At 33.5% G+C, this 13751-nt stretch overlaps 1 protein-coding gene across 1 annotated transcript; it reads left to right on the top strand.

Moving 5' to 3' along the window:
• Nucleotides 1–278: 278 nt before the first annotated feature.
• LOC120202807 (protein DETOXIFICATION 18-like) lies at nucleotides 279–7567 on the top strand. Its single transcript, XM_039203173.1, has 9 exons — nucleotides 279–557; nucleotides 626–1170; nucleotides 1340–1426; nucleotides 1922–1978; nucleotides 2056–2294; nucleotides 2390–2508; nucleotides 2608–2727; nucleotides 5538–5639; nucleotides 7343–7567. The coding sequence occupies exons 1-9, from the start codon at nucleotides 279–281 to the stop codon at nucleotides 7565–7567; spliced, it is 1773 nt and encodes a 590-aa protein (XP_039059104.1).
• Nucleotides 7568–13751: the final 6184 nt, after the last annotated feature.

Raw genomic sequence — 13751 nt, 5'->3', positions numbered from 1 at the left:
ATAAATACTCATTTTTAATTATACATATCAATAATTATAAAATTATAAATACTATTTGAGTGTCCACGTGCAAATCAATTCCTATATACAAAATTCTCTTAGTATTAAACTAGATTATGCAGCATTATATTATGTGCGAAGGGAAATATTTTAAGTAAAAATATATAATAAATTATCATCAGTAGAATCATAAAAAAATATATACAAATCTATCATTCACAAAGCAAAACAGAAAAAGGGAAGCCACCAAAACATTAAAAAAAACACACAGAAAAGATATGTCACCAAGCAAAAGTGCAGAAAGAGTAGCACTATTGGCAAAGGGCAGCCATGGAAACGAAGAAACAAAGGAAAGATGGTGGAGTATGAGGAGAGTTTTGGATTTGGAAGAGGCAAGACATCAACTTATGTTGTCGTTACCAATGATTATTTCCAACATTTCCTATGACTTCATTACGTTGGTGTCTGTCATGTTTGCTGGCCACCTCGGTGAACTTGAGCTTGCCGGTGCCACTCTTGCCGATTCTTGGGCTAGTGTCACCGGTTTCGCTTTAATGGTAAGTATCTTTCACGTATATATATACGATAATTCCAACCTAAACTTATATTAATCATCTTGTTTCAGATAGGATTAAGTGGAGCACTTGAAACACTTTGCGGTCAAGGATTTGGTGCAAAATCATACAGAATGTTGGGGCTTCATCTCCAAGCATCGTGCATCGTCTCTTTCTTCTTCTCTATTATTATATCCATCTTATGGTTCTACTCTGAATCAATCTTCATTTGTCTTCACCAAGATCCACAGATTTCGAAAATAGCTGCAATGTACCTCAGGCATTTGATTCCAGGTTTATTTGCATATGGTTTCTTGCAAAACATTTTGAGGTTTCTTCAAGCTCAAAGCGTTGTCATGCCGCTTGTCTGGTTTTCGATTCTTCCTATGGTATCCCATTTCGGCATCGTTTACATCCTGGTTAACTGGACGAGTACAGGTGTAAAGGGAGCTTCAATGGCTGCTTCGATTTCGTTATGGATATTATTCGTTTCGTTGGCAATGTATGTTACTTGCACCAAGCAACTGAAGCAAACCTGGGAAGGATTGTCGTCTGAATCATTTCGTCACATTTTTACATTCCTCAAAGTGGCCCTCCCTTCTGCAGCAATGAATTGGTATGATTTTCAAAATGTACATAACATTTATGTCATGTTTAGCATACGTTATCTAAGATAATCTTACATCTTGAGAATCAAATTCATCTTTAAATACGCAAAGATACATATCTGTGTTTGACATTATAATTATCTCTATAGATTAATTATTTTATTCATTTTGTCCTAGTCTGGAGGATTGGGCATTTGAACTTCTGGTGCTGCTAGCCGGATTGATGCCAAATTCAAACATATCTACTTCACTGATTGCAATGTGGTAAGTTTTGCTCTATTCATTTTCGAATAAACTATATCGATGATCACTTAACTATGGGTAGATTCTAATATGATCATCGATCTTTTAATTTTATCAATCAAATCATCTAACTATTTAAATAACGACAATCAAGTCACCAGCCGTTAATATTTAATAGAGTAGCTGACGTAGTAGTCAACAAAATTGGTATAGTTACACATTTGATCTTTAAGTGGTTAGGACGCATACTATTTCCCCACACATAAAGACCAAACGTGTAATTATACAGATTTTGTTAACTATCACGTCAATTAATTCATCAAATGTTAACGACCGGTTATTTAAATAGTCAAGTAGTCTGATTAACAAAATTGAAGGATTGGTGGTCAAATTAGAATCTACCTATAGTTAAGAGGTAATGGGAGTAGTTTACCCTTATTTTATTTTGAAAAATCTCTTGTTACTTGTTTATTAAGTTTGATAATAATAATAATACACTCCCCCCATTGTATTTAGTGTAAATACACAAACCACTGCCTTCATGGTTACAGGCGGGGTAAGTGCTGCAGCAAGGTTAGTGTTCGTCCCAATGAGCTTTTAAGTCTATCAATTTTTACAGGTACATGAAATGAATGGCATTTGTATGACAGCACAAGGGTTGCCAATGAACTGGGAGGTGGGAACCCAGAGAAAGCTAAAAGTGCAATGGCTGTGACACTCAAGCTCTCCACCATTCTTACGCTTGCAATCGGCCTAGCTTTAGCCTTCGGTCACAATGTTTGGGCTGCTTTCTTTACTGATAGTTCCTCAATCATATCCCGATTCGCCTCGATCACACCCTTCCTTGTCGTCTCAATAACTTTCGGTTGTTTTCAAGACATTCTGTCAGGTTCATTCATCTACCTCAATCTTTTCTTTTCTTTTTTTTCGATTCGAAACTTTTTAACAACAATACTAAACTCGGATCTGAATACGATGTTGCAGCCGTAGCAAGGGGATGTGGTTGGCAGCCCTTAGCTGCATGGGTCAACTTGGGGACTTACTACTTCATTGGTATTCCAATTGCATGCCTTCTGGGATTTATGCTCAAACTCTATGATAAGGTGAACTGTATAATTTTGATTTTTATGCTAAATTCATATTATAATGTTTGTTAATTCTTATTGATTTCTATCTAAACTTTAATTTTTCTTCTTCCTCAGGGTTTGTGGATTGGCATAATATGTGGCCTGTTTTGCCAAAGCATTGCTCTCTTATCATTTGCATTGTTTAGGCAGTGGTCTAAAATTGATATTTCAGTCGAAATTGACGAGGAAACTCAAGTTTTTGTTTAACTAAACTCCACCAGGAACAAATCAAGGCTTAATGTACATCAACTACATTTGGGTTTCTTGAATATCTCAAGTTAATTGGAACAATTTCATTCTACTTTAATTCAATAAATTATATATTGCTGGGAGAAAATAAATGTATTTTCCAAATAAGGAATCATGGAATTGAATGAAATATTTGGATGTCAAAAACTATACATGAAGTACATTATGCAATTTAATTTAAAGGAGACAAAAATTGTACATGAAGTACCTTATACAATGTATAAAATAATGAAAAAAAATAAAGATAAAAATTACATATAATATATAATTTATCAAAATTTATATAAATTAAATTGTTATCATCATAATATGAACGCATTATGATTTAGATTTGAATTTCGTTGTTCTAATTTTTATAAAAATATAATGATAAATTTATTATTATGAAATATTTTTAAAGGAATTTGAAAGAATCTAGACCAAATTTATTGAGTTCACGGTATTTTTAGGTGAAATAAACACCGAATTAGTGTTTGGGGATCAAAAGGGAGTGAATTATAAAATTTGAGGTCTAACGGTCATTGATAATAATGACCAATGGTTAGCAGTGACAACAATCGATGGTGACCAACAACAGTGATTAGCAACGATTGACGATGGAGACTTTCATTGGATTCATGTGTCAAATTGAAATTTTACCTAAACTTTAGGAGTTAAATTAATATTTTATCTAAAGTTCATATTTATATTAGTATTTCCCCCCTAACATTAAGGGGGTCAAGTTAAATCTAACTATTTTACTTGCATGTCATTTTATCAAACTAATGAAAGTTAGCAGCCTAGTGATCGAAACGTAATGAATCAATAACGTAAATAACTAAAATATTATTTTTAAAAATATATAATTAAAATAAGATAGACAGAAAACAAACAAAATCATTAATATATTTTACTCTATACAAATTCTATACGTGGATAACTTTTTTATTTAGATTTTTAACAAAATCATGTTAAAATAAGTTGACAGACATATTCACTGTTTAGCGTGTTCTAAAATAAGCAAGTAAATAAATAATATTTAAATTAAATTATTACATATAAATTAGTTTTATTTATTTTATAAAAATATAAATAATATTTATAAAATATATTTAAAAATATACTTTTTACTGTTCTATGATTAATGTATTTGTTCATGTGCGATCCTATAATGCGGCTCATGCAAGCTGACGCGAATATTTTTAAAGAACTAATGGTTGATCGTGTGGAATAGGGGAAGTACTTAATGTTACTGTTGCTGTCAGGGGTTATTGATCAGTTGCGGTGAACCGATCTGATTTGTTGGACGATTAGCTATTAGCGATGTTGTTTGTAGGTTATGTACAATGGTTGTGCATTCATGGTGTTTACTGGTACTTTTATCAAGTCCTAACTGACTGTAGTTGAACTGAGCTGATTGTTTGTCGGCTTACTATTAGCGATGTCGTTTTATTTACATCGTGTTTAGCGTGCATGCATGGTGATTTAGAATTGTCGGAAAGCTATAGCAATGAAGCCAATCTATATGATGTATCAACAGACCAAGGAACCCTAGAGTGCTTGCAGAACACAAGGACTGCAGCTTCCAAGAGTTCTGGAAGTTCTAAACCAAGAGATGACGGGGAATAACTTGGAGCATCAATTGCTTGAGAGAGACTGACTCAGAGAAAGTTGTTAATCATGATATTGTTCTTCTAATTGGTCCAGAAAATGAGGCGTTTCCAATTGAATGATGAACCAATAAAAACGGAATAACATTTAACAAACGTATTCCGACCACTGTCAAGCCAATATTTTTTTATATTTCTATAATTCAACTAGTCATTATCGGCCACCAGAAAAGAGTTCATCGTCGAATCTTTTAATGAACTTATTCGGATCCTCTGCCCGTACATAAATCGAGTTAGAATCGAAGAGGTATCATAGTATTGATTCATCAGTCAGTTTTATTGCAGAAGAAATAGCAAAACTTGTTCTTATTGTAGAGAGAAGGCAATGGAGTTTGAAGAGTAGAAAGTGCCCATGGTGTTTCGGAGCTTAAAGATGACTTTAAAATTGAAGAGTTGACCGGTCAACGGGCCAAGTAAGCGGTTAACGCTCCAGCTAACTTTTCGTCACCCATATTAACGGTTATTAACATCGAGTGACCAATTTATTACAAATCGATAATGTTAGTGACCAATTTGTTACAAATTGATAAATGTTAATGACCTATTTATAACTTTTGAAAATTCAGTAGGAAAAATGAAAATTTACTCAAAATTAGTGACCATTTGTGTAGTTTATCTTAATTTAAATTAAAGAATTTAATAATAGTTTTAATAAAAAATATTTTATTTTGAGACAAAAAGTACATGTAAGCTGTGTAGCTTACTCTAATATTAATATGACGTTAGGACCATTTGCATTTTCATGAAGAAAATGTCTTAATTTTACACTGATACAACTGGAGCCGTACGATGCACTGTTCATCTATTGCGGCTGGTTAGTGATTGCGTTGGTTCTAGTAGGATAAGTTCCGTGACCATTTTTTAGATTTCTTTTTAGAGCTCGTTCAGTAATTTCCCAAAGAGGGCGATGATTGGGCGGTTTTAGGTTGGTTAAAGTTAATCAAGCTATAATGGTTCGAGCTTTTCGTTAAGTGGGGGCTGCAAGTGGCTCCTTAGTGCTCTTTGTGTGATGAGGTGTTGGAGGATCGGAATCACTTCTTCGTGTCTTGTTCCTTTGCTCGACAGGTTTGTTTCTTGATTATGGATGCTTGTGGATTGAATGTTCAGGTTAAGGTTATTTGGAATGAGTCCAAAGGTACCGGGGCTAGTAAAATGTTGTTGCATGTTATTGTATGTGTTGCATGGAACTCTGTGATCACGAAAGGAATGGTAGGAATCATAGGAATAAGCCTAGATGTGTTCAAGTGATTTTTGAGGCTATTAGAAATATTGCGCGTGATAAGTTGTTGGAGTGTAAAGAAGTGTGCCCCTGCCCCGGTTGCTGTGTTGCGAGGCTGGGGTTTGACTTAGGTTGGCTATTTTTGGTGTGTATTGTGTTGCTTTTTTTTTTTATGAAATGAAAAATTGATTATCCAAAATAAAAATAATAATAATAGGGTAAACTACATCAGATACCATCAAATTTTAGGTATTATATCGTTTATACCACTGAACTTTCAACTTTGTCAATTATAACACTGAACTTTGATTTTTATTTTAATTATACCATTGAACTGTTAAATCGTTAACTACACGACGACGTGGCTAACGGCTGTCGACGTAGACACATCACCAAAACGACATCATTTTGATCTGGTTGTTAACAACTTAACATCTAATTGTATAATTAAAATGAAAATCAAAGTTCAGTGTTATAATTAGAAAAATTGAAAGTTCCGTGGTATAAACGATACAACATGTAAAGCTCGATGGTATGTGGTGTAGTTTACCCTAAATAATAATAATTCATTTTGGTATTATTTATGGTGTTTGATTTAAGGTTAAAAGGGTAATTTTATTTTTGTACTCGTTTCAATTCGGTAAAAGTCTTATTTAGCCCTTGTACTTCATGAATTGTATCAATGTTGCCTTTGGATGTCGAAAAATATTATTGATCGTAAATGAAATTGAGATACTTTCATTTTAAGTATCGGTTTTGGCTTGATAAGCCTTATTAAAAACCAAGTCTTAACAAACCCGAACACACTTGGTTCAATCTGTTAAAACTGACGGGCCTTAGTTATAACAACCTTGACAAGCCTAACAAACTCACCTAACTAATTTCCAATTGCAACAAACTTTGGCAAACATCAATAGGCCTAACGAAATTCTTCAACTTAGAACTGGATAAGTTTGTTTTTTGTCGTCTCGTTGATAGCAACGTTGTTTTTAGGTTAGGATGTTATGATCCAGGGCGGAACTAGAATGAAATTATGGGAGGGGTTAAGTTGTTTATCTTTAAAACTAATAAGGTTTTAAAAGGTAATTAAACCACAAAAAATAGAGGATTGAGGTTTAATTTCACTAATTTCAAAATTATCACGTCCTAGAAAGTAATTAAACCAAAAAAGTTAGTGATAAGACTCAATTTCATTTTACTTTAAAACTTCTCAAAAAATAATTAAACCATAAAATTTTAAGAGAGCCGGGACTTAATTTTAATGATTTCAAAACTTTTAAGAACTTAAAATACAATTAAATCATAAAAGTTAGGATGAGCCATGTCCCCTGTCCCCCTTCCGTCCCCACGTCATTCCACCACTGATTATGATCGTAGGATCATAGTGTTTTATTTGTACGTTGTTTCTCTTTGATCCGAGGTATAATTTGAGGTTTGTTTTTGTGATCATACTTTTTTGAAGTATTTACTGACAATCTTTTGATACTTTACCAATTTTATTTTTATTTATAAAATTAAATTTGTTGTGCGAAAGAATATAAATAAATTTCGTAAGACCAAATATTTAAATAGTTAATATTAGCAACTAATTACTACAAAACGCCAGACAAATCATTTGGTGATATATTTTACAAAATTTCCCAAAATTTTTTTTTTATATAATTAATAAATTCTAGAGCTGTTCCTATTGCAGACTGGAGTTTCCCTCCTTGCTGTCCAGGTTTTAGTGTCAAGCTCGAGGTCGCTCTTTTTCAAGTCGATTTGGTTGCAGCTCTTCGGTGCCTTTTCACAAGAGGTTATGTGGGTAGCTGTTCTACTACTTCTCTTTAAGTGGTGTTCAAGGCTGGTTTCTACTTTCGTTTGTAGCTGTTTTCATTACAGCAGGTTTGATGTTTCTTATAGGTCTCATGTTTCTTAGGCAGTGTTGTTTTATCAGGAGCCAGTTTCTGGTTTTCTTTTTTTTACACCTCATGGTTCACTCTTTTTCCTCCAAATAGGTTTAGGGAGGTTTTTAATGAGGTCCATGGGATGATGTACCTTGTATCTTTATTAATACAAAATACCCATTTTCAAAAAAATAAAAAATAAATGAAGTCATTTTTTCTACAAAATAATAACACAATAAATATCCATTTTATTGGTAAGAATTACCTCATCGTGGCCTCACCTTTCACTTACTGAAATGTCTATTTGTAGAAAATAGAACCATGAAAAGATGCAATTTTTTTAATTTCTCTTGTATTAATGTAAAAAGCTAGCTAGTGGACAACCCCATTCTTTTAGTAAGTGACCTGACCATGTCCAAAATTTAATTTACACCCTTACGTTAGTGGTCCTTTGTGGTCTCTACCTGCATTCATCTAGAAAAACAGAAAAGAAAATTTGTAATATCAATCAAGCTCATAAGAAAACAGATGCATCACCATCTACTCGAAATGTGGCATCTCCGATTAAATTATTTATAATCTTATTTAATCATTGATAACACACACAATGTAGGTGTCGCTGTTTGTACTAATGATCACAAGGGAGAACGACATTCCCTTTGACCATTAAGGTCACTCAATGAATTACTATTTCTTTAATTTAAAGTTATTGATGCTTAACATACGAGATGGTATTTATGGTGATTATGTTATGGATGGAGGAGACTGATTGATGATTTGTGATTCACCAAATCACCTTTCTTTCCTTAATGCTTCGTTCTAGTATTTATAATATGGGTTTCCCTTCCTACAACTTCATTGGTGGTGTAACACCCCAATTTAGGGGCTAAATTTTAGAAATTATAAAGTATTGGATTTAATTGGTATTTTGAAAGAAACAGTAGATTAAATTGTAAAATTTTAAAGTTGGTAGACCGTTTTAAGAAGTATAGGCAATTCAGTGGTTAAACTCATGATTTGGCCATTTTTCTTTAAGAGATAATATAAACCCATTCCCGTATGTTTTCTGGAAAAATTTTCTAATTTTCCTCCTCCGGTTAACCCACTTTCAACTCCGATTTACTCGCCGTTTGACCTCCGATCGACGATCCGAAACCACCATCGTGTTCGTTGTTGACTGAAGAACAAAACCCCTCAAACTTTTCGTTATGAATCGACGTCGTTTTTCGTTAATTTCAGTTGGAAGTATCATCGGTTATAACTCGATTTTCGTTGGTTTTTCGTCGATTTATGTCGGTCGGGCCACCCGTTTTCGACACCTCTCGCACCATCGTGTTCCTTGCATCGTTCCGTGTCCACCAGTGTCCTCCGTTTCTCCAGTGTCATCGGCGCGTGGAGGGGTGAGAAAATCAAAGTTTTCGATGTTTCGGAATGGAGCTCTCCGCCATTCAAAATTGTGAACCGAGCTTGGTAAGTGTCTCAAAATGCCTTAAAATAATTTTTAGGAATTTTTCCAGAAATTTTCTGACACTGTATCACTGTTCACACGCCGCACGCGCAGCCACTACGCGTAGGGTGTTAATTTTGTAATTAATTTTTGTTCAGGTGATATTTGTGTAAAATTCGGGTGTTAGTTTTGTAAATATTTGTGGAAGGTGGCGAATTTTGTAATTAATTTTGGTTAGGGTGATATTTGTGTAAAATAGTCGACTGTTGACCGATGTTGACCACTGTTGAACATAACTTTGACCGGCGTTGATCGGGTGTTGAACGACCTTTGACTTTGACCGGGTATACCTATTTTGATGTTTTTTGACGTCTTGAATTCGTTTTTGGGGTCCGTTTTGCTAAATTTGAACCCAGTAAGTTGGTTTTCACTGATTAATCACCCAATTCGATCAGTTTTTCAGAATTAAGCCCCGTTTTTTATGAAATATTTATTGTTTTGTGTCTGAGGAATTATTGGAAGATGATTTTAAGATCGAGGGTATTTGAATGGAATTTAATGGTTAATCAGTATGACATGAAAATAGAGGTAATACATTACTACCTCTTTATGCTTCATGGAACATGTTGATATTGGTAAATACATGAATAAGTTAATGTTTGGTCTCGTTTGTGTAGTTAATTAATTTCTACACTCGATCTGAATATGGTAAAAATTCGGTAATTGAATATGGTTCAGATGATTTATATAAGAAATTGAAGGATTGTTAGAATTAAATTAAAGTTATGTGATTAGTGATAAGGAATCAACCATGAACGTAGTGTATATTTATATCATCAAAGGTTAAACGTTAAGGGTACTTGGATGAGAAAATGAGAATACTCCGGTTTGGTAAAATTATGAAAATACCATTATGTTGTAAAATGTCAAGAATTGTCCCTGGAAGTTGGTTAATAACTCTAAAAAGACATATTGATTCGGTAAAATTACAGATGTGCATAAGAAATGTTAGTTTTGCTTATAAGATTTGGATAATTGGTTTTTAACCTCATGAGGGTTTGTGCAAGATGCTAGAAGGTTGTTAAGGGAATCATTTCAAGATCAGAGAATGTTCGGGAAAGCAATTAATCATAGGATCTCTAAATTATATTATTTTTGTTAAGAGTTAATACCGAAGTTATCTGTTTAAGAAATTACAAAAATACCCTTGAGAGGTAAAATAGTCTGAGTTAACCCTGTATGAGAAAGTACTTTGAGAATTCGTAATTAACTCGATAAATTACGGATTTAATGGTTAAGATCTGTCTTTGTACAGAAAATTACTGATAACATGTTTGTAACTTCTGAGAAAGCAATTGACCTGAAAATCTCCGAGTTAAGAATAAATTATTGAGGGTGCTATTTTGTCTGAATTGTTCGAAAGAACTGGAAAAGATGATAAGTTTGAATTCGATAATAAGATCGGACGAAAGGATATGATTGTAATACACTGGATCTGTAAAATGACCAGAATACCCCTAGAATGCAAATGACTTAAGAATATCACCAAGCCCGGGAATGAATGCATATCCTTAAGTTTTGAAATGACAGGAACAACATTAAGCACCATTGCATAAAGGAATACCAGTAATGAAATTGGGATATGTTATCCCTATATAAGCCTGTTTTCGTAACCAAGGCTGAATGGATTCTATAAGGATATTTCCGTTATGATTCTTTTATTAGAATAAGGGAGAGTTCTGAAGAAAATGTATACTCAACCTATTAAGGATTAATATAGTATCAATACTTCTGTAAAAGCTACGAAAAGATATGAAAGAACTATTGGAATTTTTATTGCTACAATTATGTGACATGAACAAATTTTGAGGACGAAATTCTTTTAATGAGAGGAGAATTGTAACACCCCAATTTAGGGGCTAAATTTTAGAAATTATAAAGTATTGGATTTAATTGGTATTTTGAAAACGATGGATTAAATTGTAAAATTTCAAAGTTGGCAGACCATTTTAAGAAGTACAAGAAATTTAGTGGCTAAACTCATGATTTGACTATTTTTCTTTAAGAGATAATATAAACCCCCCATTCCCGTATGTTTTCTGGAAAAAATTTCCAGTTTTTCTCCTCCGGTCAACCCACTTTCAACTCCAATCTACTCGTCGTCCGACCTCCGATCGACGATCCAAAACCACCATCGTGTTCGTTGTCAACCGAAGAACAAAACACTTCAAACCTTTCCTTATGAATCGACGTCGTTTGTCGTTAATTTCAGTTGGAAGTATCGTCGGTTATAACTCGATTTCCATTGGTTTTTCGTCGATTTACTTCGATCCGGCCACCCGTTTTCGACACCTCCTGCACTATCGTGTTCCTTGCATCGTTCCACGTCTACCGGTATCCTCCGTTTCTCCGTCGTCACCGGCGCGTGGAGAGGTGAGAAAATCAAAGTTTTCGATGTTTCAAAATCGAGTTCTCCGCAGTTCAAAATTGTGAACCGAGCTCGGTAAGTGTCTCCAAATGCCTTAAAATAATTTTAAGAATTTTTTCGGGAATTTTCTGACACCGTATCACTGTTTATGTGCCGCCATTGCGCGTAGGGTGTTAATTTGGTTATTAATTTCTGTTAGGGTGATATTTGTGTAAAATTCGGGTGTTAGTTTTGTAAATATTTGTGGAAGGTGGCTAATTTTGTAATTAATTTCGGTTATGGTGATATTTGTGTAAAATGGTCGACTATTGACAGTTGACCGGTGTTGACCACTGTTGACCAGAACTTTGACCGGCATTGACCGGGCGTTGAACGACTCTTGACTTTGACTGGGTATACCTATTTTGACGTTTTTGATGTCCTGAATCTATTTTTGGGGTCCGTTTCGCCAAATTCGAACTCGGTAAGTTGGTTTTCACTGATTAATCACCCGATTCTATTCGTTTTTCGGAATTAAGCCCCATTTTTTATGAAATATTTATTTTTATGTATCTGTGGAATTATTGGAAGATGATCTCAAGATCGAGGGTGTTTGAATGGAATTTAATGGTCCATCAGTATGACACAAAAATCGAGGTAATACATTACTACCTCTTTATGCTTTATGGAACATGTTGATATTAGTAAATACATGAATAAGTTAATGTTTGGTCTCGTTTGTGTAGTTAATTAATTTCTACACTCGATCTGAATATGGTAAAAATTTGGTAATTGAATATGGTTCAGATGATTTATATAAGAAATTGAAGGATTGTTATAATTAAATTAAAGTTCTGTGATTAGTGATAAGGAATCAGCATGAATGTAGCGTATATTTATATCATTAATGGTTAAACGTTAAGGGTACTTGGATGAGAAAATGAGAATACTCCGGTTTGGTAAAATTACGAAAATACCCTTATGTTGTAAAATGTCAAGAATTGTCCCTGTAAGTTGGTTAATAACTCTGAAAAAGACATATTGATCCGGTAAAATTACAGATGTGCATAAGAAATGTTAGTTTTCTTAGAAGATTTGGATAACTGGTTTTTAACCCCATGAGGGTTTGTGCAAGATACTAGAAGGTTGTTAAGGGAATCATTTCAATATCAGAGAATGTTCGGGAAAGTAATTAATCATAGGATCTCTAAATTATATTATTTTTGTTAAGAGTTAATACCGAAGTTATCTGGTTAAGAAATTACAAAAATACCCTTGAGAGGTAAAATAGTCTGAGTTAACCCTGTATGAGAAAGTACTTTGAGAATTCATAATTAACTCGATAAATTACGGATTTAATGGTTAAGATCTGTCTTTATATAGAAAATTACTGATAACATGTTTGTAACTTCTGAGAAAGCAATTGACCTGAAAATCTCCGAGTTAAGAATAAATTATTAAGGGTGCTCTTTTATCTGAATTGTTAGAAAGAACTGAAAAATATGATAAGTTTGAATTCGATAATAAGATCGGACGAAAGGATATGATTGTAATACACTGGATCTGTAAAATGACCAGAATACCCCTAGAATGCAAATGACTTAAGAATATCACCAAGCCCAGGAATGAATGCATATCCTTAAGTTTTGAAATGACAGGAACAACATTAAGCACCAAAATGATCAAAATACCCTTATGGCCAAGAATAAGTAAATGTTTTGAATTCATTAAAGAATTCAAATAAATATGGATGTGGCATTGCTCATAAAAAGTTATGGAAAACACCTCATGCAGGTCGGTCAACGATAATACTATGTCAATAATTGAATGGCATAGATATCACTTGAATGCGTGTTGATTTTCTCATGTTTGGATCGATGATAAATATGGAAGTAATTGGCTCAGCTCAACTCTAAAGCTCATTCGGTACTAAGAAGTGGATATTCGTAAGACAAATCAACCACGAATATCAGAAAGATTATTATATTATTAAATTGAACTGAAAGAAAGTACGATATTTATCCAGAATTCAGAAACGACTAAATTACTCTAGAAAACTATGAAGTAACCGGGATAGACATGATTGCTAAATGAACTAAGATACCTCAATGACTGAGAATAAATTAGGTGATTTGGATGAATCTGGAAACACTATTGAACTTGCATGATGAATTGTCCTTATGGATCATTAACCATGAATTAAGTATGTTTGTATTCCTGATATCGTTGAATCGTGTAAATAAAATAAAGACCATATAAAGATCTATTCAGTGGTGATTATGAAGATGATTTATGGACAAGAATTGTTAGTATTTAATAGTGAATACCCAGAAAGGTAATAAATTGACGGGTCAACATGCAT

This window comes from Hibiscus syriacus, unplaced genomic scaffold (assembly GCF_006381635.1).
Source record: "Hibiscus syriacus cultivar Baekdansim isolate YM2019G1 unplaced genomic scaffold, ASM638163v2 tig00009009_pilon, whole genome shotgun sequence".
Taxonomy (NCBI): domain Eukaryota; kingdom Viridiplantae; phylum Streptophyta; class Magnoliopsida; order Malvales; family Malvaceae; genus Hibiscus; species Hibiscus syriacus.
Note: the sequence above shows the minus strand (reverse complement) of the source record. Positions and strands in the feature narration are given on the sequence as shown.

Excerpts from the sequence above, each read along its gene's own strand:
- LOC120202807 (XM_039203173.1), top strand. The coding sequence starts at position 279 with ATGTCACCAAGCAAAAGTGCAGAAAGAGTAGCACTATTGGCAAAGGGC. Across the intron at positions 558-625 it reads TCACCGGTTTCGCTTTAATG|ATAGGATTAAGTGGAGCACT; the intron begins GTAAGTATCTTT and ends ATCTTGTTTCAG. Across the intron at positions 5,640-7,342 it reads CTGTGATCACGAAAGGAATG|ACTGGAGTTTCCCTCCTTGC; the intron begins GTAGGAATCATA and ends TTCCTATTGCAG.